At 40.3% G+C, this 23,915-nt stretch overlaps 1 protein-coding gene across 4 annotated transcripts in view; it reads left to right on the forward strand.

Annotated features, from left to right (window-relative positions):
* The first annotated feature begins 1,775 nt into the window (after window positions 1-1,775).
* The window catches only part of PARP8 (poly(ADP-ribose) polymerase family member 8), a 125,266-nt gene continuing 103,126 nt past the window's right edge, over window positions 1,776-23,915 (forward strand). For 3 of the 4 annotated variants that reach the window (XM_068666668.1, XM_068666669.1, XM_068666670.1), the window contains exons 1-3: window positions 16,761-17,250; window positions 17,823-17,896; window positions 18,579-18,633. In XM_068666668.1, coding sequence (XP_068522769.1) covers window positions 16,799-17,250; window positions 17,823-17,896; window positions 18,579-18,633 — 581 coding nt within the window. In that variant the 5' untranslated portion in view covers window positions 16,761-16,798. Of the gene's footprint in view, window positions 1,984-15,871; window positions 16,021-16,392; window positions 16,546-16,760; window positions 17,251-17,822; window positions 17,897-18,578; window positions 18,634-23,915 lie in introns of those variants that run through there. The other variant, XM_068666671.1, reaches the window with a different exon arrangement.

Consider the following 23,915-nt stretch of genomic DNA (forward strand, 5'->3'; position numbering starts at 1 on the left):
CCTGCACATGAAAATCCATTCACCTACTTTTATGCTGCATTTAAAGCTGCCTATTCAGTACTACAGTACTCACTATGTTTTTATGCATGTAGTCTGTCATCATTTGTATCTTCTCAGGGCTCCCACAGTCTCCCCCTCACCAAGAGCTGTCATTTCTTTTCCCAATCCCCCAGGCTTGTCCTGACATTCTGAAGAGCTTTGTGTTTTTAACAGACTCTCATCTGTCCCAGGTCCAAGAATGAAGACAATGCACTTATTTTGTAGCTATTTGGTGTTCTTTGTGATTTTTTTTTTATTGTTTTGGTAGCTGTCCTTGTACAGACACTTCAGAATATATTAATTTCCTGAACTAAGTAAGTCTGTCTTTGTCTCTTATACAGCAGTAAAAGTACATAACCAGATACTGCAAGCCTGTTCTCAAGGCAAGAGTTACTGATACCAACATCCCGACTACATTGCCCTTACTGCATCTATAGCTAGAGCAGATACAAGGACCTACCTGTCCGAGGGGCTGACCCTGACCTGAGTTGGCTGATGAAATAAAAATTGTAAAATTACACTCCCTCAACATTCTCAGCGGGATAAGATTCCCTTGCCAAGAGGGCACCAAGAGGAGACTTGCTCTTTCCCTGGGGAAGCCTCCAGTCCATTGCTCGCTCCCTAACCCTGGCACGCCCCCTACCACTCTGCCACAGCTTGTACATTTGTCATGATGTAATTCAAGATTAATTAGGCAGAAGAGATGGACTGAAAGGGAGCAAGAATTGTGGCCGTGTGGTCAGAGCACATGCTAGGGAGTGATGGGAGATAATTTAAATCCCATGTGTTTTGTTCAGGAACTGTTCTTGAAAAGGGGCATTGGGAATCCAATGTTACATTTAATTTTGCATTCCAAATTTTCACTTCAGAGTGAAAATCTTACCCAGTAAGTATCAAGTCACGTTTGTCCTGCATTGAAAATACTTGTCAGTCCTGTAATCAGAAGCAGAAGTGGCCCCAGCAGATGGGGACGGTGCCAATCCCCACCCCTGAAGTGCGCATGGCACCCTCTGTAACCCCAGCAGCAGTGAGCACAAATTTGAAAATGCACATTTCTTCAGTGGTGTGAAAGCAGAGGAGCAGCAGAGTATGGAGTGGTAGAAGCAGTGCCCTCCTCTTCCCTTCCCGCACAAGGCCCGTCATGTCCTGCAGGGCAGAGCCCCTCACAGACTGTCTGGCAAGGCTGCCTGGAGGGCCTGGGCTAGAGGGCTGCTGGTGGGCTCTGTGACCAGAATCCGCCTTTTTTATGTACATCTTCATTTCTTGTTTCTAGTAGGTGGCCAGCCTGGGTGGAGACCATGACTCAGGCAGAGTCCACAAAGACCCGCAGGCTCAGGTTGGGGCGAGACCACCAGGGTAGGCAGCTCTGGCCTTTGCACAAGCAGACAATGCTGCCATATGTGTGTTAGGCCCTGCTCCAGTCATTACACGAGAATTTCATCTAATGACAGTTTAATTAATAACAGACCTTGGAACAAAGACCAGGGAAAGGGTCTCGTGAACTTAAATCCCTTTTACATCACTGCTGGCCCCTGAAATCCAGTTAGCAAACAGGGACCGCAGGGCAGCCTCGCTGGCAGGGCTGGCAGGGCATCCCCTGGGCATGGGACGCCTCACAGAGCAGACGTGGCACAGTGGCTCTTCCTGCAGCTCACGACAGTGTCTGACCCACTGATCATTAACTTGGCTCCTGGGACGGACTGACGGTGGGGCTGTTCCCTGTCTGTCCTGCGTGGAGCGAGTGTCATGGGACTGACTCTCCAGAAGAAAGGAGCTGGTTCTTAGCAGCACTGAAAGAAACTCTTAAACACTTGCATGGATTACAATGGAGACTGTCCGGGGTTGCTCAGCACATCAGTCCTGTCAAAACTAATGCATGATGCGCAGAAGCAGCCCTTCTGAGGCATACTTTCTAGCAGACCATGGCATTTGGATGTTTCCAAGGTAAGGTGCCAGCTAAACAATGTTAGTAGATAATTTATGTCTAATGCCTACGTGCAGGACCTGTCTCTTCCTTGGATCCATACCAGGTTCATATTAGCTATCATTTGATTATTACGTATCTCCTAAGCATTGTTTTCTCTAAAGGACTCATGTAATAATCAATTCAAAACAAAAATCTTTTGTTGCCTTGAGAGAGTCAAACACTTTGTTATTGTCATTGTGAATATCCTCAAAACTATAGTGTTTTTAGTTCAGTTTTTAAATGTCAGGTTTATTTTAGTTCAGTTTTTAAATATCTTTTTTTCTCTCACTCAGGGATGTCTAGATTTGATATCAGTGCAGGATTTTGGTATTTCATTTTATCTAAAGTAAAAATGGCAAAGGAGAAACATGGTAGTTTTTATTCCTTTAATTATGATTTGTTACTTTAAGTACATAAGTGATTTTTTACCCCTGACATGTAAAAGTCTGAAGTAAAATAATCCTACCTATAATTTTAATATTTTAGCAATTAATGCAGTAAAAATACACTTGTACGTACAGTTTTGCTCACCCACTACTCTTAAATGCCAGTATCAACTGCATATGTTGTACATGTCAGCATTTTGCTTATATTTTTTATGCACACAATTCGTCATCACTTTGTACCTCTTCAGGGCTTGGCAATGATTTCTGCATAGTCTCTTCCAGTTGCAGTGTCCCTTTCGGAAAGTGTTTTTCCTTCCTGAAATTTCTTGGCAAAAGGCATAAGCAGGTGTAAAAGGAGAAGTGTTATTAAGTAAAGCAAAATGGCATTTCACTTTCAGAAAATATAGTGAAGCTTCGACACAATGTTAATTGTCCTATAACCCACAGCATTTTTGCATTATGTTGAAAAACAGCCAGACTTTTCCAGGAGGAAGTATTTTCATGTCATTTATGAAGGTATCAGTAAAATAACATTCAAATAAATAGAATCATTCCAAACTGGGAGAACTTGGAGAGGTCAATAATTATCTCATGTCAGGACTTTGGCTGGGTGATGCTTTTGAAGATGTCCAATCCTTTTTATGACCATATTTAGTATTGTCATATAACTCAGAGACCCTTCATAACTCCAAGTACTGAAACATCAAGATACTGAGAAGAGCTGGACTCAGTCATGTCCCCCTAGCATAGTTTCAAGATGCCTGTTTCACCTGGAAAAAAAAATATTTGGAGAAGGAATAAAGTATTTGCTACTGTCACAGAGTCAATAACTTTGGTAGGCTAATTACTTGCCATAAGCATCTGTATTTTTAGAGATGAACACAATGATATTAGATCTGAGATTCCAATTTCCTGAACAGGCATCAGAGAATATTAATGTAACCACAGAGGCAAAATTAGTATCTTCAAAGTAAAACAATAAACAAGCAAGCTACCCCTTGTTTGTATGCTTTCTCTTTTCTGAACAGGCTTTTCTCTTGCATTCTTTCACGTTTTTTATTTTGACACGTTCATTTTCTATTCATACTATAAGACTATATTGCTAAATTTTATGCAACAGACACTATCAACCTTATATAAAATACAGAAGCAGTTTCCAGTAATAAATCTTGCATGTGCTTCTAAATTGGATGAAGTGTTTGTATCTTTTCTTAGGTCCTCCCTGCAGCATTATTAAATGGAACAGTTATTACAAGACAGTGCAACACAGTCTGTATATATGGATGGCTGTTTATTAACCATAAGATGATAGTTTAACAGCAACACCTCCTAGTTGGCTTTGCTTAAACTACAAGTGGTCATGTTTCCTCAGAAACCCAGGAGTGATTTTTTTCTCTTAATGAAAAATTTTGAGAATTTTTTGAGTAATAATCTAATTCAGAAAATCTCCATTATAAGAATATAAAGTAGTATTAACTTAGAATGCACATCATGAATTTAATGAATCTGAAATTGTATTTGGAAAAAAAGAGTTATCACAGATGTTTACTTGCATTGAGATATTTAACCACTTGGGGAAGATAATAAATATTTTACCAGTGAAACACTGTCAAATAAGCTGTAAGGTAAAACTATAACATCAAGGTTAAATTATGGCTACAGTCAAAGAGGGTCAGAATCTATCTTGTCCTACATCTTATACGGGGGTCTATAGGAGACTTTGCTTCTTAACCTCGAAGCACTGACTTTGACTAGCTCAAAAGGGGATTTGTAGCTTCTTTCTGCAACTCTTCCTCCAGTGTATTTTTCACCAGCCTGAAAACAGTGTAATCATATTGTCCATACTTTTGTTCTACTGCACATTTCAGTGGTGTGAATTTCGTTTTACCTGTCTTCATGCCTTTTGAAAAAAAAGTCACTGTGTTTCCCCTCTTTCTGATTTTGATGGAAATCTTGCACAATGGATTTTAAGTCATCTCTAAAACTGCTGGCAGAGCTCACAGACTGGAAGACGAGAGGAAGAGGAACAGTAAGGAGTATAAGAAACTGAAGGCAGTGGCAGGGAGAAATGAGCAGATAGTCAGGGGATGACACCTCCAGCCCACAGCAGAGGAAGCTCTTGTAACCTCAGAACTCTTGCAATTAGTTGGACAGGGGAGATGGGTTTGAGAACATACACAAGCACTTTAGTAGGACAGCCAGCTTGCCTGTGGTTATTGAAGGAAGAGCTGGGGCATGTACAGGAGCCTCCTTCACTGTTATTAGCTGTACCCCAGCTCCTTAGACTGCCACAATAATTTTTGCCATGCTCTCCATGTTCAATGGAGAACTTGTAGCAATGTTAAACCTGTAGCAATGACCAGCACGCAAGTGGGGAGACAAAGGCAAAGTGTTTTGGAAGACATGATCTAGAACTCATATTGTTACAAAAGCACAATTGCTTAAAACAAACAAACAAACAAAAAACTTCCTTTCTTCCTCTTATTTTATGTTTAATCCTGTCCCCTTCCAAAGATTTCAACCCCACCTTTCTCCCAGAAGACCCCAAACAAAACAAAATTGCACAGATCAAGTTGATGAGCAGTACTAGAGCCCCAGGAGTCTGTATAGGCAATTTTTAGCTTACAGAAATTTTGGATGTATGCAGCCTCAGTTGTCTAACTGAATAGTTCTGGTTATATACAGTTAGAGGGCAGTGGTACACACCTTAAACATCTCCTTTCTCACACAGATGTATATTATTTATCATATCAGAGACAAGAAAAGAATAAGGTGGGATTTAGCAAATACTGTCACTTCAAATGATTTTTATATTCTGTATTACGAAGTTAAATAGCATAAATGTACTCCTTTTCTCCCAGTTATTTCTGGATGTACATCAGAAAGTAAATACACAAAATCTTTAAATAAAACTGCAAGAGGCACAAAATATGCTTTGTTATTTGGATTCAGTGGGATTCCAATACAACATTTCTACAAGTACAAAATGTTTCAGGATAACCTGGATAAACTGACAAAAAAAAAAAAAAAAAAAAAAAAAAAAAAGCTTAATACTGCATCAGACAAAGAATAAATACAAGGATACGAGTCTCTACATTAATTTCTTCCTGAAGAATTAGAAATGCTACATTACTTTCTTAAAAGGTAATATGGCACAGGATAATAATTTTAAAATGTGAAAGAATTTGATGGGACATATGCTACTAAAGGAAATGAGTTTCTGAACTTGTGCTCAGATGCTTACACGGAGAGTAACAATGCCCTTTTTTCTGCAGTATTTTTTTTTTCTGAATTATATTCCTCACAAGTGTTGTTTAAAATAATTTATTGGGTAGTGTTCTACTTTTCTATGGGTAGGAGGACAGAAGTGAGAGATGGTCTTAACAAGGCTTGCTTCCATGGATCAGTCAAGGAGCATCTATTTAGGTAGAAGGGTGACATTTGTTATTACAGACCATGAGAAGGTGGTTGCTTTAGTTGGGGCTCTGTGCTCACAGATTGTTTGCAAAGTGATTTTGAGACTGCCATTTCCCCTGCCATGGAAAATCTTTTTTCCTGATTAGTTTGTGTCCTTACCCACATGGCAATGGCCCACCCTCCAGATCTTAGCTATCCTCATCACCACTAAGGTGAAGAATAGCTCAGGTAATTGCACCACAGTATTTGGCTTTTCAATTTCTAAATCTCTGATTTGTGATGAGTTATTGTGTCCTTCTCACATAACTTTTCATGCAGTAAAGCTCTACTGGCATTTTTAGGAACCTTAATGTGAAGGGCAATATTCTGTACTCAGTAGAAGGTTTATGTTTTAGAACGTAAGTTTTATGTTCCTGCCTTTACAAGGGGTAAGTACTGATTCCTTCACTGTAATCAGTATATATGAGATCAGATTTGAACTTGGGAAACTACTTGGAGTAGCTGCAATCTATCAGTGGGGTCTGCCATGGTCCTGTCCTCTCTCTTAAACCAGCACATTGCTTAACACAGTCAATATGCTTTAATAAGCCACTTGAAGAGCTGTTCTTGCAGGAAATTGTTTTTTATGTGCACCTTATTTTTGGTTTAATTCCCTGAACTAGTTCACTTTTCTGTTTCCCTCTTTGTGTGTATGCTTAAAAATCTCCTCTTTCATATCCATTTTCATTGTCAGATCTTTGACCCTGGATCACCATGCCAGAAACATGGCCTTAGGTATCACTAATGATTGTCAATCAAATATTTTTCTAAGAGGCAAGGATTTCAAAACTCCACAGTTGTTTAAACTATAACCTGCTTACCTGGGCATTCTTCTTAGCTGGCCTTCTACCTTCTTAGGAGAGTGCCAGAGTAACATATAAACAATTGGTCTTTTTTATTGAGTAACAAAAATGCCTTCAAAAGGAGATCTTGAATTATTTGTTCTGGTTAATTGTATGGATTTTTTTTCCCCAGCTAAAAATAATATTCTCTTTCATTGAGTAACGTGGTTAATGCATTCATTCCAGAAATGGGGAAGTTAAACTGAGTTCCTTCCTCTTCAGGAGACTTAGATCTTGTACTTCTAAACGGAGTGCCTTAAATATACTGCTCTCAGACGAGACCTTGTAAAGCTGTTTCTCTTTGTCTAAACCAAAAGTACATTCATTGAGCAAGGGGCTAGAATCCTCTTGAGTAACTGTTCAAACAATGGAGCTGAAGGTTCATTGCTTCTCCCTTAATGTGCAGCTCAAATGCAAGCTCTGTTCCACTCAAGACAGGAATAAAACCAAACTTGACTTCTACAAAATATCCTGTCTAGAAGATGGAGGGATTTTCTGGGGCGAGGTGCTCTTGTTGAGGCTGTTTTACCTGCTTCAATAGCTATGGGGAGGCAAAGATGTGAAAGAAACAACATGTGGCCTTGTATGACACAGAGTAAAAGTGCATTTAAAAAAGTGCCCCTTAAAAGGGCAGTTTTATTACTTCTTTTTCCTAAAATGAATGTCCCAAAGTGAAACTTATTGTTTCAGGCTGAAAAGAAAAACATTGTGTTAAATGGACCAGAACTTCTCTCTTATTTCAGTTAGAAAGAGATGACAGAAATAAGTTTAGCTTAATCCAAACCAAACATGGTTTTCTTTTTTCTTTGATTCAACAGCAGAAGTCCCAGTCAAAGGGACCTCTGAATGCTGAAGGCCTTTGACCTGTCATTTTAGGAACACATATATCACATCTTCATTACTTAAATACCTTGGTGTGAACAGCTATCAAATCCTGTATTGCTTGAAAGCTGTTCACTCTAATCATGTCTTTAACCAATTATAATACTTTATCCATGATTTGTGTGGGAATTATGTTACATGATGTCATGTCTATTTCTTGATTGTGTAAACAGAAAAAAAAAAAAAAAGAATTTCTGAATCAAATGTAAATAGAATCATAGAATGGTTTGGGTTGGAAGACACTTAAAGATAATCTAATTCCACCCCTACCCCCCCCCCCCCCCCCCCCCGCCATTTGGTTCACCTAATACACTACAAGATATAATACCTTTATTACACAAGTATCGTGCAATACTTGTACAAGATATTAATATACATGAAAAAACTATCATGACTGCATACTGACATCATCAAATGAAAGTCTTACTGCATATTTTTGAAAACAAGCAAGTACAAGCAATGGGATGATAGCCAAATTGTAAGGGATTTGTAAATGTCTCCATGAATAATTTTTCCTACTATTTACCCAGCTCTTCTCTTGTGACTGACTTTACTGAAATGCTTAAATCAGTGTTGAGTATTTTAGGAATCTATCCAGCTGCATTTCTCTTTTAGCATTCTCTTGTCAGAGTGAAATATTGTGCCAAGAGCTATATCTGTGTAGTTTACAGAATTTAGATAATTATGTAGGAAGACCAAAAATTAATTTAATAAAAATAAAAAATAAAAAAGGGGTTTATAAGTATAGAACTGTCAGTAGTTACACAAAAAAATCACCAAAACACAAAAACTAACATGAATCTTCTTACGTAACATTTTATCACTGCTTTGCACAACAAAACATTATAGAGAATCGCTATAAAACTGAAATAGCATAGCAATTATGATGGATGTATTAATCTTTCATTTAGGGGAACTGAAAATGTTTAAAGAAAAGGTCATTGAAACACTAAGTAATTATTTTTACTAGAAATTTCTTTCCAGCCTTGAAATGTTTCCAAATATTTAAGTGTTGGCCTCATGGTTTTCACCACTTTGGAAGAAAACAAGGAAAGCATTAAACATAAAATGCTGTACAAAAATATGTAATAATTAATATTGCCACCTAGGAATCAGTAACAATGACCTAGTTTTGTTTGTGGCTGTTTTTCTATACTATTCCTGTAAAGCAATGACGTTGTTTGATTGACTTAGTCTATTTACACAAGTATACATTTTATATTGTGAATGTTAGAAGAAATTGGTTTCATAATACAAAAGGCATAGTATAAACACACTGTTAAAACTTGTAAAAAAAAAACTTATCAGACAACTGATCTAAATTTGATAAAATACTGAATTGCTGTTTATCGATGTTAGATTGGGCAAAATAAATACAAAGTTCAACCATAACAGATGGGGCTTCCAGCAGGTTTTGTAAAATGGGCTACTTCACTGCTGGCAGCCTGGACCTCATTTCAGAGAAAGAGAAAAGCAGAATTGAAGAATGGGTAAGAAAAAGAGATTAAATGTAAGATCTGGAAAACACAGTCCAGAAACAATTTTTCCTTTTCCTTTTCCTTTTCCTTTTCCTTTTCCTTTTCCTTTTCCTTTTCCTTTTCCTTTTCCTTTTCCTTTTCCTTTTCCTTTTCCTTTTCCTTTTCCTTTTCCTTTTCTTTCATCTTTAATTTTGTGGTTTTGAAGTAATAAGGCATCCCTCTGGGCTGTGGTAGAGGAATTGTGCAAGAGGGCATCTTTATCTTACTTTTAGTATGTAACCTTGGTCTTGTTGCATGTTTTATATATAAGAGAAGGAAATAAGAAGAAAATAGCATTGTGAAAGTTCAAGCCCTTACATCATTATAGTCATTGCTTCATTAGTGAGTTTATTTCTCTTTCCTTACAAAGTCATTTATTAATTTTTTCAATAAAGGCAGTGGATTAATTTGGTATCCTTTTCAAGAATATGTGGCATTTGGGGAGGCTTGTTTTTAGTGTTTATCTGAATAAAACTATTAGAAATATTGAGAAACAATATTATTAGAATGATATTATTAGACTAGGTAGAGCTTCACCAGGCTTATGGAAATTGCCACTTGTATATGCATACACAGGTTTTAAATATCAGACTAAGAATGGATGTGAGTTAACTATGACCTGTGTTTAAAAACTAATTAATTGCTTCATCTTAATTCATTACTTGTCTTGCTTGCATCAATGGGACTACTCATGCTGAAAGCCTAGATGTGATTTGTAAAAGCAAGGTCTAACTGAATTCACAATTTCTGCGATGAAGGCTTAGCCTTTGATACTAATTGTTAATACAGATGGCCTTTTTTTTTTTTTTTTTTTTTTTTTTAAGAAGTGAGAATACTGACATGATCTCCTTTTAAAAAAATCAAGTTAAGTACTTAACTATGTCTTTTCTTCACACTAAAAGCAATCTTGCTCCTTGTCTCCCAGTTATTTACGGATGTTTTTTCATTAACACCTTTATTTTTTCCTCCCCTCCCTCTCCTGGTCCCTCACCCTCAACAACTGTAGATTCACCTCTGAGGGATCTTTCCCCTGTAAGCACTGCAGGCTTTGCTTTGCATTTGATTTATCTATTTTTGTGGGTGCATCAGGTATTCTTTCATTGCCACTTTTCCTGTTTCATTAATTTCTTATCTTGTAGACAGGCAGCAGTCTAACCACTGGGTATCAGAAGCTGGCCTTCTGCTGAAAATAATTGTGAAATTAGCACATGTTTTTAGAAGGAAAGACACGTACTTGATATGTAACAAGCATGTTTTTGTACTTAAACTGCACAAACTGCCTCAAATACATAAAAGAGAAATGATTTGTTTTTCCAAATACTTGGGTGGGTTTAATTTATAGCTCCACAATCTTTTTTGCCTAAGGATTTTTTAATTGTTTTAGTCTCACTGGGAAATAGGAAAGCCTGCAGATTTTTTTTCTAGTTTAGATTATGGCATTACTTAGTTTTTAATAGTGACTTCTTCATTCTGGTACTGTTGGCTCCTACTGTACCTCAGGGTTAAAGTAACAGAAACCAGGGAACAGATTGACTTGTAATAATCACAAACATGGCTTGCAAACAAATGATCTTGGTAAGTACCAAAAGACACGGTCAATGGGATTAATACTGTACACTTTTGGCTGGGTTTCCTATGAGCTCTAAAGAAATAGACAAAACCCCACATAATGTACTCATGTACTCCCTTGTACTAGTTTAATGTTAAATACAATACGTGAGCTACTATTTATAAAAAGGAAAAAAAAAAAAAAGGAAAAAAAAAAAGACCTACTCCGGCTCCTGCCAGGTTATAGTACCATTTTACCAGAGGGGAAACAGCCAGGGAAGATGGCCTATAAACAGATAAGAAAGAAAACCCCCTTTTTCTGGCCACTGGGGCTCTGTACATGAGACTATGGGAAAGTGCCTAAAAAAGACAAGGATGTAGAATTCAAAAGTTGGGCTGTTGTATGGAAGCTTGGGATGCTTTCGGTAAAAGATGCATACACTCATTAATTATTGTAAATGTCACTGTCTTTTATGTTTAGTTCCTTAAGATTAAAGAGTGCTTTGGTTTAAGAAGACTGAATGAACATTGCATTAACCCCCGGTCCCGATCTTCTGAAGGGAACAAATGCAGGCACCCAAATCTAATTACATCTCTGGGGTTCAACACAGTTGGTTGTGCAGTAGTAGCTGAGCAAATGCTAAATGAGTTCGCATGGGTACAGGAAGCAGTGTAAGTGGCAGCAGCACGAAACTCTGCATGTGCTAATTTTCCCTTTCTTTGCTCCTCATTTAGAGTTAGGTCAGAGATCAAAACAGTACACCACAGCTTGCAGTATAAATGTGATGCAGTCTTCTGGTGGAATTAGTCTTTTGTTTCTAAGGTCTAATCTTGCAAGGTGCTGAGTGCTTCCCACCCTATCAGTTTCAGCTGAACTGAGAGTACTTGGCAGTTCCTTTTAAGTTTGGGTTACAAATTCTTAGTTAACGACAAGCACAGGTTGGCGGCAATTGAGGTTGTTATAGCAAGAAAGCATCGGTACCTGATAACAGATGGTGACATGGTGAATCATTTTTACTGTTGCAGAAAATGGACTATATGGAATATTTTTAGCAAGGTAAGTATTTTACAGTTTGAGTACTTTCTGGCATGACAATTTGCAATTAAGAAATTGCAATCTGGATATAGGCAACAAAGTGTTTTTTTTTTTAACTATGCATTTGCTCAGCAATTGAGAGATTTGCCAGGTAGCAGGTTCAGCTGTGGTAAATTACACCAGTGATGCTATGGATTTTAGAAATAGTCTGTGTACCCTTGAGCCATTCAATAAACATTATTGCCTGTGACTAAATGTGGATTGGGAGAGACATGCTTACATGCTGCCTGCTCAGTGAATGAAGGCATTAAAGCTCTTGGGAAGGGAATTTAGAATAGATGCAATGCTGGAAAGTGAGCACAGCACACAGCCAAGTGAGAAATGGATCTCAGATTTTGCCTCTCCCCTGGGCTTAGGCGCTTATCTGCACTTGAGATAGGCCTCTTGGTTCTGATTTGGAAACCATTTCTTATGCTCACGCAGGATGATGTACCTTCAGGACTGATCACTGTTTGAGCTCAGGGTGTAATTCTGATAACAGTTAATTGTGGAGACAGTATTGTCAGCCTACGAGTATAAATTCACAGCTCTTATCTCCTAGAGCAATAGCCTAGCTACTGGGCTGCAGAATAATTGAGATGAAGGCCCCGGCTACTTGCCTTACAGAGCACTACCAATGTGCAGCCAAACATGCCCATGATTCACAGAAACAATGATGATGCTGGCAAGAGGCAACTCACTTCAGGAGCTAGTGGGAGGCAGAGGGTTCCCCTTCTGGATTTGCTTGTGATTGACTTCAGAAAGTCTAGGATAAAAGGTTTGGAAATATTCCCACTTGCAGCTCTTCAAAAACTCAATTTCTGTGGACAAAATTCCATTATACCCCTCTTCTTTGAGCTGCTCTTGAAGTGACCTGCTAAGAGCAAGATGGAAGAGATGAACTCAATGGATATGATAGACAGGATCAAAACTTGAAAAGAGAGAGCAATGATGCTTATTAATGGTGTCACAGTAAATGAGGAAAGGAAGAAGAAACAGGAGAAATGAGGGTGGCATGCAGAGACTGAAAGATGAGATGACATTAGTGAAGGAGAAAAAACATGTTGAAAACATCATTAGAAAATGCACTGCTAGGAATTACAGTAAACTGTGGTATTATTTGGGACTCTGATTTCATTATTTATTGAATGTTACTGAGGCCATTTGTCATGCCAGCAACCATAGCTTTAGCTATTGTGGGCCTCAGTGGCATCTGGAAGGACGAGTACTCCCATCTTTGATGGAAAGCTATAGGCCATTATCAGCAATCCCCACATCTGTGTATAAAACCCACACATCCCTTGGTTTTGTTTGAGGTAACTCTTGCTGCTCTTTAACAGGAGACTTAAATAAATAAATACAATCACGTTGGAAATTTCAACACAGATTTAAAAAATAAGCCTCCCCCCCGCTATTATTCTACAATTGCAAATAGAATACCTATCAATAAAATATGCTAGCAGAAGGTTTCTCTTTTCTAGGCTAGATGAGAAGGCTTAAAATCACTTTCAAAAGCTTATGGTGAACTGGACATGTGATAGTTTAAGGTATTGTTTCATAGTGTAATGTAATTAACTCACTACTTCAGTTTTTATCACACAAAAATATTTTATGTATTTATCTATCATACTAGTATTTTAAGTCATGTTGTTAATTCCATTTTAACTGGCATTCTTTTTTAAAAAGCTATAGCTTTTTATCAATGGACCTGTGCTAACCCACTCCAAACATCAGTTAAAACGTTTTATTCACAGTAAAATTCAATAAATTATGATGTGTACATCACACTCCTGTGTTTTGAATCCAAACCATGTCATGCTTAGAGTGCTGACTCAAGAAACCAATCTATTAATAACCATTTTACAATACCAGAGTGATTTGAATGGCTTTATATCCTTATGAGATGCTCTGGATACCTGTGGACTGTGGCTACCTAGTTTGGCAGTGACTACTTGGATGAACAGCTGAGGGAATTTTTGTAGAAGACAGCTGACTTGAAATCCGTCAAAGAGTAGAACAGGCTTAAAGACAATTAACTGTCAACTCAGCATTTCCTTGATCTATCTTACATCAGAATTCTAAACTGAAACTGCCAATATTAGAATTATGGTGAAAATTACACCAAAGTTTGAAGCAAAACATTATTTTTTTATGCTTTACATCACTTCATTGGGATTAATGAAGTGCTACATCTACATATTTCACAACTGAGCACCTATGTTTTTGGAATTTAATGCCTCAGTACCATTTAAAAATGACTGTGTCATTTTAAGAAAGCTAACTGAAGGATAGTATTGTATTTTCCTGCTGTAAGAATTGAATAGTATTGATCCTTTATGTGTTCCACCTCCAGGAACTCAATGTCTATAGAAGTCAGCAGGCTTTGCCATATTGGTGACTGTCTTGATATTGCAAAAAATGCTCAGATTTAGTTTTGTTTTGTACAGTTTTGGCTGGTGCATGTAGAAGTGAGGACAGGGCTTATTTTTCTTTGTTTTAGAGGGCTGATGCTGGTTTTATATTTTGTAGGATTTTGGATTCTTTTCAGTGTCCCTGCCCTTTTGAACTCTCTTCCATATTACAAAGACAGCATCCATGCTGAATGCAGATTGACACATTGCATACGATGGCAAATCTTCATATCTTCATTGTTCTTAAGACTTAAAATATATGTTTAAACGTAAGAGGAACATTTTTAGAAAACAAATAAAGAAAGAAAATACTTTGTGACAGAGAAGTGTGCTTTAATGCTAACTGGTAGATTTCTAACAATTTTACTAATGGATGGAAAGGTGTGTTTTTTCTCCACATAAGTTGAAAAAAAAATCTGCTTAGTCTAAAGCAGACAGAACCCATCAATGAGCTGAAATTGGCCAAACTGTGCATTTCCTCAATAACTTTTTCAGTCAGTGCTCACACATTATTTCAACGTATTCATTATTTGGTTTCTATCTCCCTGTATTTTTCCCATTATGTTTTGAAACAATCTTCTCATAGACATTCCAGTCATGTAAATCCTCAGATTTCAATTTATTTTTTCCCATTTTACACCACTATAAATATTATCAGGTTAAGTTCCTGGGAATACAAATATAAAATTTACATTTCTTTTATTTAATTGAGGTAATCAGTTCTGTAAAACCTAGTGAGCTGAGATGAACTTAAGATATACCTGACAATGACAAGAACTGATTTTTGAGTCTTGAAAAAGCAATTAGACATACATCAAATTCCCTTAAGCCAAAATCATTATTTCCATGATCAGCTGTCCTATCGTTCATGAAATTACTTGTAAAACTTGTTGGAAAGTTTCTTCAAGGGAGTGGTATAATCTACATCATTATAGGGATTACAGCACACATACAGACATTATTGCAGTACAATTTAGGTTCCATGGATGTCAGCAGCTTGTCAACCTTTACAAATTTAAGAATCATGCATACAGTCACAGAATGGTTTGGGTTGGAAGGGACCGTAAAGACCATCAGGTTCTGACCCCCCCAGCTATGGGCAGGGACACCTCCCACCAGAGAGGTTGTCCAAAGCCCCATCCAGCCTGGCCCTGAACATTTCCAGGAATGGGGCATCCACAGCTTCTCCGGGCAATCTGTTTTATCTATATACATACATGTATTTATCCATATATGTATATATATGGATCAATTCTAACTGTAAAGATTCACCTAGATTTTCGAACCTGTTTTTTTTTTTTTTTTTTTTTTTTTTAATCCATAGAATGATCTCACTATATATCTAGCTTCTTTTCACTAAAAGACACCATACAACAGTACTGGAGTCATCAGATAAATCAAAGGCCAAAGTGGCCAAGAATCTATAAATTTAAAAGCCACTCACAACAAATAATTATAAATGCTTAACCTACCATATTTCTAGACTTCTCATTCTATTCAGCTGATGCTGTGAAACCAGCCAACATCCGTATTAGTTTTCCTCAAGACTGGAGTGTTTCTTTGTGGATGGCTTTTTAATTCACTGTTACTGAGTCTATGGGAAGTCTGACACTTAAAAAGGCAGTCAGGAATTGTGTTAATTGACATGACACTGAGAATAACCCTGTGGTCAGAATCAGCTGTAAGACAAACTGCCAGTATAAATTCCCGGTAAATATCTTTATCTCTAATATCTCTATCTTAACATAGACCTTCTTCTACAACGCTTGGGACCAACAACCCACCAAAATAATCAAGTTCTGATTACATCATCCGATTATGATGAAGTAGAAGGCAGCAAAGACGGCTGCTGATGCCACCTTACCATCAAAAACAGAATGAGCACCCATAGCAAGCAGGTAAAAGAAAAAAGCTGTAACTGCAATATCCAAGAAAAACACTATAAAAGCATTGCTCGTTGACCATGCTGGCTTAACTTTACAGAATGGCAATGCCTTAGCGTATTACAAGCGACAATTTCTATATCCTACCTTGGAAAAGTCATGCTGCAGTAAAAGAGAATTTACTGAGCAGCATTGAAACGTAGTCTGGAAATCTCCTTTCAAATATAAATTATTTTCTTAGAGGTGGAGCGTTACATAACATGATCAATTTTTGTTGTCTTTAAACACTACCTGTTTCTTATTACAATTTCCCTTCCGCTTCCTCCATTAGGCAAGAAATCTTGTCCAGATAGGAACAAATATGGATTCGTTTTTTTCTCTTTTTAGCCATTTCCACCTAAGAATGAATAACCAAATAATGATCGTGTTTGCCTCCTGTCCTTGAAATCAGCAATACCTGATTAATACAAACTCCCCTAACGAAGACACTGGTAGAACGACTGTGCTCAGTAGCGGACAATTGATGGGTGCGGTTGAGAGGTAGGTGAATACACATAAATTGGATTTTATGAATACTATTTTGAGCTTTGTCATCCAATCTGTCTCCACTGCCTTCACACCCGTTTATGGGTAGGACTGAGCCTGCACTTTGGCCGGTGAGGAAGGCTGGGTTTTGCACAGCTGCCCATCCCCTCCGACTGTCTGTATGCCTGCTGCCACCTGTGCGGCCCCGGGGCGGGCGGCTGGGCGCTGCCCCCACACCCCAGGGGCCCTGGGGCCCGTGAGGCGAGAGATGACACGAGACCGGAGGGGGGGTTTCGGGTCACGGTGCCTGGCCCCGGGTGCCACATGCGGTCGCTCCCTTCCCGCTCCTTCCATGGCAGCGGGGCCCGGCCTCGACCTCCCGCCGCCCGGGGAGGGCCGGGGGGAGCCTCCCCCCGTCCCCTGGCACGGCGGGCGAGCAGGCCCCGCTACCCCGGCACCGCCCGGCTTGCCAGCCGCCCCGCCGGGGCCGGGGCCGGGGCCGGGTGAGGAAGCGAAAGCCGGCGGCCGACGACTCCATGGAACCCCGGGGCGGCCCCGCCGCACCCGCCCCTTCCTTCCCCCGCGCCGCCTCCGCCGGGGGAGCCGGCGGGGCCCGTACGTGCCGGGCCGGGAGCGAGGGGAGGCTCTGCGGAGCGGCACGGCCGCCGCAGCGCCAGCCCCGCCGCGCCGCCAGGGACCGGGTGCGGGAGAGGCAGGGATGTGAGCCTTGGCGGCGCTCCCCCCTCCCCAAATACCCCCGAATCCCCAATCCCCCTCTTTCTTTCTTTTTCATTTTTTTTTTTTTTTTTTTAATCCGAAAAGCAGCTACCAAAAGGAAAGAAAAAAAAAAAAAAAAGAAAACCCAAACCACCCCCCCCCCGAAAGAAAAAAAAAAAAAAAACGAGGGCGTGGGGGGTGGGGGGATCCCGTGTCGCCGCCGCCACCCTCCGCTGGATCTATTGTCAGGGAAGGAGGAAATTGGCAGCCGGCGGCAGCGGCGGCACATCTGGGCGGGCACATCTGGGCATGCAACATCGGCTCCCGCCCGCCGCCGCCGTCCTCCAGCCGGCCGAGCGGATCCCTCCGGGGCCCCCGCGGGGCGGCTTCTGCTCGCCAGCCCCGGGGCCCATCTTTCGGGGCTGAATTATTAAACCTGGCAGCGCGGGGGGGCAGAGGGGACTGGAAATAAAAGCTGCCTTTTTTTTTTTTTTTTTTTTCCTTCTCTCTTTTTTTTTTTTTTTTTTTTTTTTTTTCCTTTCCCCCGGGATCTATTTCATGGGGATGTGTTCTAGGCAAGAGCGGATTCAGAAGGATATTGACGTTGTGATCCAAAAGTGCAAGGCGGAGAAGGACTGCCTGTTTGCAGGTGAGTTCCCCCCACCCGGGCGCCAGCCAGGTCGGCGGCGGGGAGCCTGCCGCGGAGCCCGGTGCCCTTCGCTGCCGTTCCCCCCGGCGGGGCCGCCGCGGAGCCCCCTTCCTCCTCCTCCTCCTCCTCCTCCTCCTCCTCCTCTCCTTCCGAGGGCATGTGAGGGCAGAGGAGGCCAGGAGCCGGCTGGGAAAGGGGGGGCATCCCGAGCCGGGGAGCGTGTGCGTGCGGCCGTGCCCCCCCTCTCCCACCGCCTGGCGCGGAGCCCCCGTGCTTTCCCTCCGTGGATGTTTCACCGATTATTATTTTTTTAAGTGGGGGGTGGTCGCAGGGGGTGGCCGAAGCCCCGTGTCCCCCCCAAACCCGCCTGCAGGGCCGGGGGCACGGCGGGTCCCCGCCGGTGCCCGGCGGCGGGGGCTCGGGCACGGCGGGCGGCTGCCTGTTGCCGATGCCGGCGGTGGAAATGCCTCGCCGTTGTTGCCATAGCACCGGGCACTTGTTGCAGGGGGCCGGGGGACTTGGTGCATTTCCCCCCGGTGCCCGCAGAAATCCACCCCCCAACCCCGTTCCCAGCTCCCCGCGTCGGTATCAGAGCGCCGGGCTGCAAAACCGCGGCGATTTCGGCCGAAATGAGGAGCGAGCGGGATGCCAAGTTGTCATAACGCAGCGCTTTGTGTTTCAGATTTCAGGTACTCAGACTCCACCTTTACCTTCACCTACACTGGAGGCTCCAAAAGGTACTCCTTTCCACAGTCGCGAAGTCCTTTCCACCCTTCTTTTCTTGCTCTCAGGGAGCTCCCTTGCTCCGCTGCCCTGGCAGGCTTTTTTTTCCTTCCTTTTGTGAGGAGGTTCTGTCTGTAAATCATTTGCGTTCTTGCAAACGTGAACCGAGCAGGAAGCGCGGAGGGAGGTGGTCAGAAAGGTGATCCCAGCTGTCGGAGGCTCCTTCGCCTGGGTGCTGCTCCCTGGCGCTCCTCCGCTGCTTCAGGCTTTTCGTTCCTGTCCCTAGAATTTCTGCCATACCTAAGCTTAACTGAAGTGTAGCAAAGGCATCAGTGTATTTGATACAAAGTTAATGCATCCTAAAAAAACATATGAAAAAGGTATGATTTTATTAAAAAATTGACCAAATTTCAATTGGCACCGTATTCTCTGTCATTTGAGAGCCATGTTTAGTCCCTTGACAGATGCAAGACTGTCTGCAATTGACCAAATTAAACTACTGAGACGCTAAGTGAAATGTCAGTATAGCTTATAAGGTTATAAAATTGTCTTAAGTGAATGGTGGGTTAAATATCATTTCTAAATGGATATGAGGTTTTGGTTATAAACCTGATTGTGCATGTATAAATTTATTTGAATCTGTCACCATTTATTGTGTTCATCTGTTTTCAAAAGGAAATATCAGATGAACAGTCAAAAGCCCATGTAAGTTGAACACGTCATTTTTGTCTCCCTAGACCTTAGTTACCGTGTACTTGATAGGGTAATTATAGTACATGCCAGGTCGTCATCTTATCTTTTAGATGAATTTTATCAGATTTGGCAAGATGTCTTGGTTTTATTATTTCCTTTTTAATTTTCCCAGTTTGGTGATTGTTTTTTCTTCACAGGGTGTGCCAGGTTAAAGTACTATGCTCTGGAGCCTGCTCTTTGCAAGCGAGCCCTTTGGTGCAGGCAGCATTCCTGCACCATCGGTTCTGCTCGGTGTGTGCTTCGGGCCCTGGCTGCAGGGTCAGGATCCCAGATGGGCTCCAGGCTGGTAGGCTGCTCAGGAAAATGTGTTCCCCACTCAGGATTCTGCCCTTCCCCACTGAAGGAAAGACAACGTAGGCCGTATTCAGTGCAGTAGATTAGTTCCACTAGTAGCTGAAGATCAGATGTGTTTCTGGGTTGCTTGAAGCATACTCTTTTATTTAGGGTTTTAGTATACGTTTTGGTTTTGTTTTAAAAGGTAGTTTTGAAAGTCTTGGTACAATAAAAATTATCTTACAGAAAGTATTATTGTTTAGTTAAAACAATTGAATTTGAAAGTTACTTAGCACTGATCTCTAAACCAAATATTTCAGCAAGCAACCAGGAAGTGAAACCTGTCTATTGTTTCTCTTTTCCAAGCTGAATAACGTAAAAAGCCTAAGGGCATAGGTGATGGAAAACAAACTGGTTTATAAATGCTGGAACAAAATGTTGTCACTTCTCCAACAAGAGAAGGAAGATGGCTGTGCATCCCGCAGCCTTGAATTTTAACTGGGGTCAACAATTGCTTAGGAAATTGTTGATTGGAAACTAGTCACAAGATCTTGAAAATTCAGAAGTTATGCTTACAGAAATTGGTGAAAGTGGGTTGTTACATAAAGAATACCCATGTTTCACTTTCCTTTGGACATTTTAAGGACATTTTAAAAAGCATCCTTTGGGCTACAGGTTTCAGGTTCTCTGCTCTTTTTTATGTTTATTGGAAAGGTGTTTTATAATCTTCTTAGCGTACAGTGGCATACTGAGTGGCCAGGTTGTGAAGTACATAAAAATGAAAGCTCCAAGCTTTGACCATCAAAGGCCATGCTTTTATTTCTCACATCAAAGATGAGTTAGTGGTTTCGTCTTAGAGGAGGTGCTGGCCAAACACCAGCTACCCTGTACTTTTGTGTTATTCAGGACTCCAGCAAGGACTCAGGGAGGGTCCGCGGTGGTGACTTACCCATGGTATCCCATTAGGAGGGCACAAGGCTATTTAAGGATCTTTTTTCATGCATTTGTCCATGACTTTTTTCCTACTGACATTGCTGTAGCCCTGAACTTTTGAGCAGTGATGCTGTTTATGAAGCGTTGCATTCCAGAATTGTCCCTAAGTGACAAAACCTCTATTAGCGTGTGACCACAGACTGGGGATCAGCTGATAGGTCTAGCCCTGTTGCTTCAGATATTTAGTCTGATGACTTTGTTCTGCAAAATGACAAAAACACGGGTTTTCAAGTGGTTGACAAAGGGTATATACTGGGTTTGCAAACTGAGAGAGAGATTTATACAAGTAAGAATGGTGTCTAAGGTAGATTACAGTATTTTAGCACTCTCTTGTTTTGCTTTGAACTAAGTCCTTTCCATGCTTCGTTTCCTCTGGATGTTCCTTAGTTCAGTGTGTGCTGTGGCTTTTTTTTATCCATAGTGTTTAGATACCAGAGCAGAACCCCCCCAAAAAAGCTGATGTGTTTTCTGTTTGAGAAGAATTCTTGGCTTTACTCTGTATATAGGCAGGTTGCAACAGTGCCAAGTTCCACATCGCTAAGGGTTTTCATCTTCATCCTGTAGCTGCCTCAAGTACACATTAAGTCCAGTTGTCTGTGGTCTTAACATACTCAGAGCCAGGTTCTTGGTATATTAGTGTAAGCCTATGGAAGTCAATGCACCAGTATTGTTTCAGTATATGAAGGACCAAGGATTTCTGTGTTCATTAAACTGTTAAGTTTATACCTGTGAGATTTTTCTTCCTGGGCCCAGCTTCTCTGCCTTTACCTGATTTTCCCTGCTGCTCATATTGATTGCATGGACCCCTCCTGGGTTAGTTCTGTTCAAACACTGGGGTGGTACATAACCACCTTGCAGATCACACCAGGTAGATAGACCTGATCCAGAGCATATTCATTGTAGCTTCAGTAGAGTTAATTTGTATTCCCACAGGACAGTCCTGAACCAAATCCTGAGGGCATGACTTAGCTTTTGTTCAAGAATAGAGGTTCCAGGGAAACAAACTGAGAACTATTATTTTATTCATTATATAGACTCGTTCCAGCATTTGACCTTTAGATCGTATTAAGCTACTATATATTGTGTAAATAGCATATGTGTAAATGATCACTGCATTGGCATAAGTACACCTAAAGGAAGTTGATCGTACATCTGCAGGATTTTTCTTGAAAAGTTAGGAGGAAAGAATATCTGTAAGTGCAAGCATGTTTTTATTGCATGAATTATCATGAATAATCTCTTACCTGTGCAGTTTGATTAATTTTTTTTGGACAGTACTTCATGTTCAGACATATTTTTTTTTTAATGCACTGTGCTCACACTTCCAAATTATTAGAGATGTTGCACACTGTGGAGATGCTTCCTAGTTTGGGGAGATTGTAGTTAGTAATTTTTAGTGAAGCATGTCTTTGTACGTAATATGGGCATAAACATGAAGCAAATTGTTATCAATTTGATGATTTTTAATTTCACTGTCAGAAAGGGATAGATACTGTATAAAGTGAGGTGTTCATTTGGGTGCTGTGACTGTGCAAGATTTACTTTTCTTTAACTACAGCTGGCAGAATATCAGAAATGGCTGGATTCCTTATGATTTTTACCGCAGGATCTAAAAAGGATATTAAAGTGTGAACGCGTTGAGGTGCTTTCTTTTTTTAAAGAATCTCTCATTTCCTTTGTCCTATTATCTGCCCCTGAATGAAACACTGCTTCTCCAGAAACCCTGCAGACTGAATAGAATTGTGGTCTGTCATCTTTGAAATAAAAATGCGTGATGCCCTGAAGTTGTTTTCACTTTATGTGTCATTTGACATGGTTTACATAAAAGCAGTGCTCGGTTGTGCTGAAGAAAAGATGTTTCATTTTCTTAGTGTTTTCTCACCTCCACTTTTTTTTTTTTTTTTGAGGCTAACCAAGGACATCATATCAGTCTTGAAATATCTCTTTATTCAAATATGTACTTAACTATCATTGGCAGTGAGGGACAGTGACAGTAAGCTTCGCATGAGAACAGGTCTTATATTGCAGCATGTTGTTAAGAAACTAAATAACATATACAAGAACTAAACACAAAAGCTAATTAGTTCACATCTCTCATTTGCACAGTGGGCTCTTGTTGTCTGCTTTCTCTACATAAGCAGGATGATCATACTAATGGCAGTTCTGCAGATGCAAGGGGAGTTAAATGTTGGTCTGAGATAATTGTTTATTTTTACTTAAAACAACGACAAATTGTTAACTTGCATTGTTTTGATTTTGAATATTTGTCTTTTTGTTTTCTGTTCGAGGGTGTACACATAATGCTTAATACTGCAACATCAGAGATTGTGATGTAAACTGATGAGTTAACTCCCACCTCAATATAGCAGTGAAATATTTGTGGCTATCTATGGCTAGAGACAAAACCTCTATCTGAAGTTGTGGCACATTATATGTCCACTACGTGTTTGAACCACTCGTTGATAAATAGATTCATATGATTGTTTTTTCCCCTTTAGTGGCATGCCCTTTGAGTTTTTAGGTTCATACTCTAGTGTTACTTACTTGAGTTTAATAAAATTCTGTCTACATCAGACTTTCCATTTGTTGAATAGTTCTGAAATTCTGGTGTCACTCTGGTAATGCTGAAAGTCAAGACAAAAAAAAAAAAGTGAATAAAGTAGGAAGGGAGCTATGTAATGGCAGGGAAGAAGCTGTTGGAATGTTCCTTTTAGAAGCTGTGGTGGCTTGCATCAGATGCAACTGTTGCTGGAAGTATGACTTAAGACAAGGAAATGGTTTTGATGGAATTCATTGCTCTGAATGGTTTTAGTTTAGGTGGAATCATTTTTATAGAGGCCTTAGGAAGGGCTGATGCAAAGGGCTGATGCAAGTACGGTTCACCTTCTGTTGCTGATGGCTGCACTTAACTTTGTGTTCAGGTTATTAAATATGCAACTGTATTCCTAAAATCTGTCCCTACTATAGTAAGATGGATATGAAAAGTAGATATGCACCTTGTAATTAATTCTGTTTATTACTGTTCAAAATAGATGGAATACTGTACACCATCTTTCAATTTGAACTTTCTTATCAAATGTGACTTAACATCTTGGTTGGGACTGCAGCATTTCCTGGAAGATAAGTCTGTGATATGAGATGGAAATCTAGTTTAGATATAACATGGCATGCACTGAGATTTTCATTTCTTCGTTAGGGATTCTGTATCACAGAATCATCTGGGTTGGAAGAGACCTCCAAGATCACCGAGTCCAACCTCTGACCCAACACTAACAAG

Source organism: Anas acuta, chromosome Z (assembly GCF_963932015.1).
Source record: "Anas acuta chromosome Z, bAnaAcu1.1, whole genome shotgun sequence".
In the NCBI taxonomy this organism is placed as follows: Eukaryota; Metazoa; Chordata; class Aves; order Anseriformes; family Anatidae; genus Anas; species Anas acuta.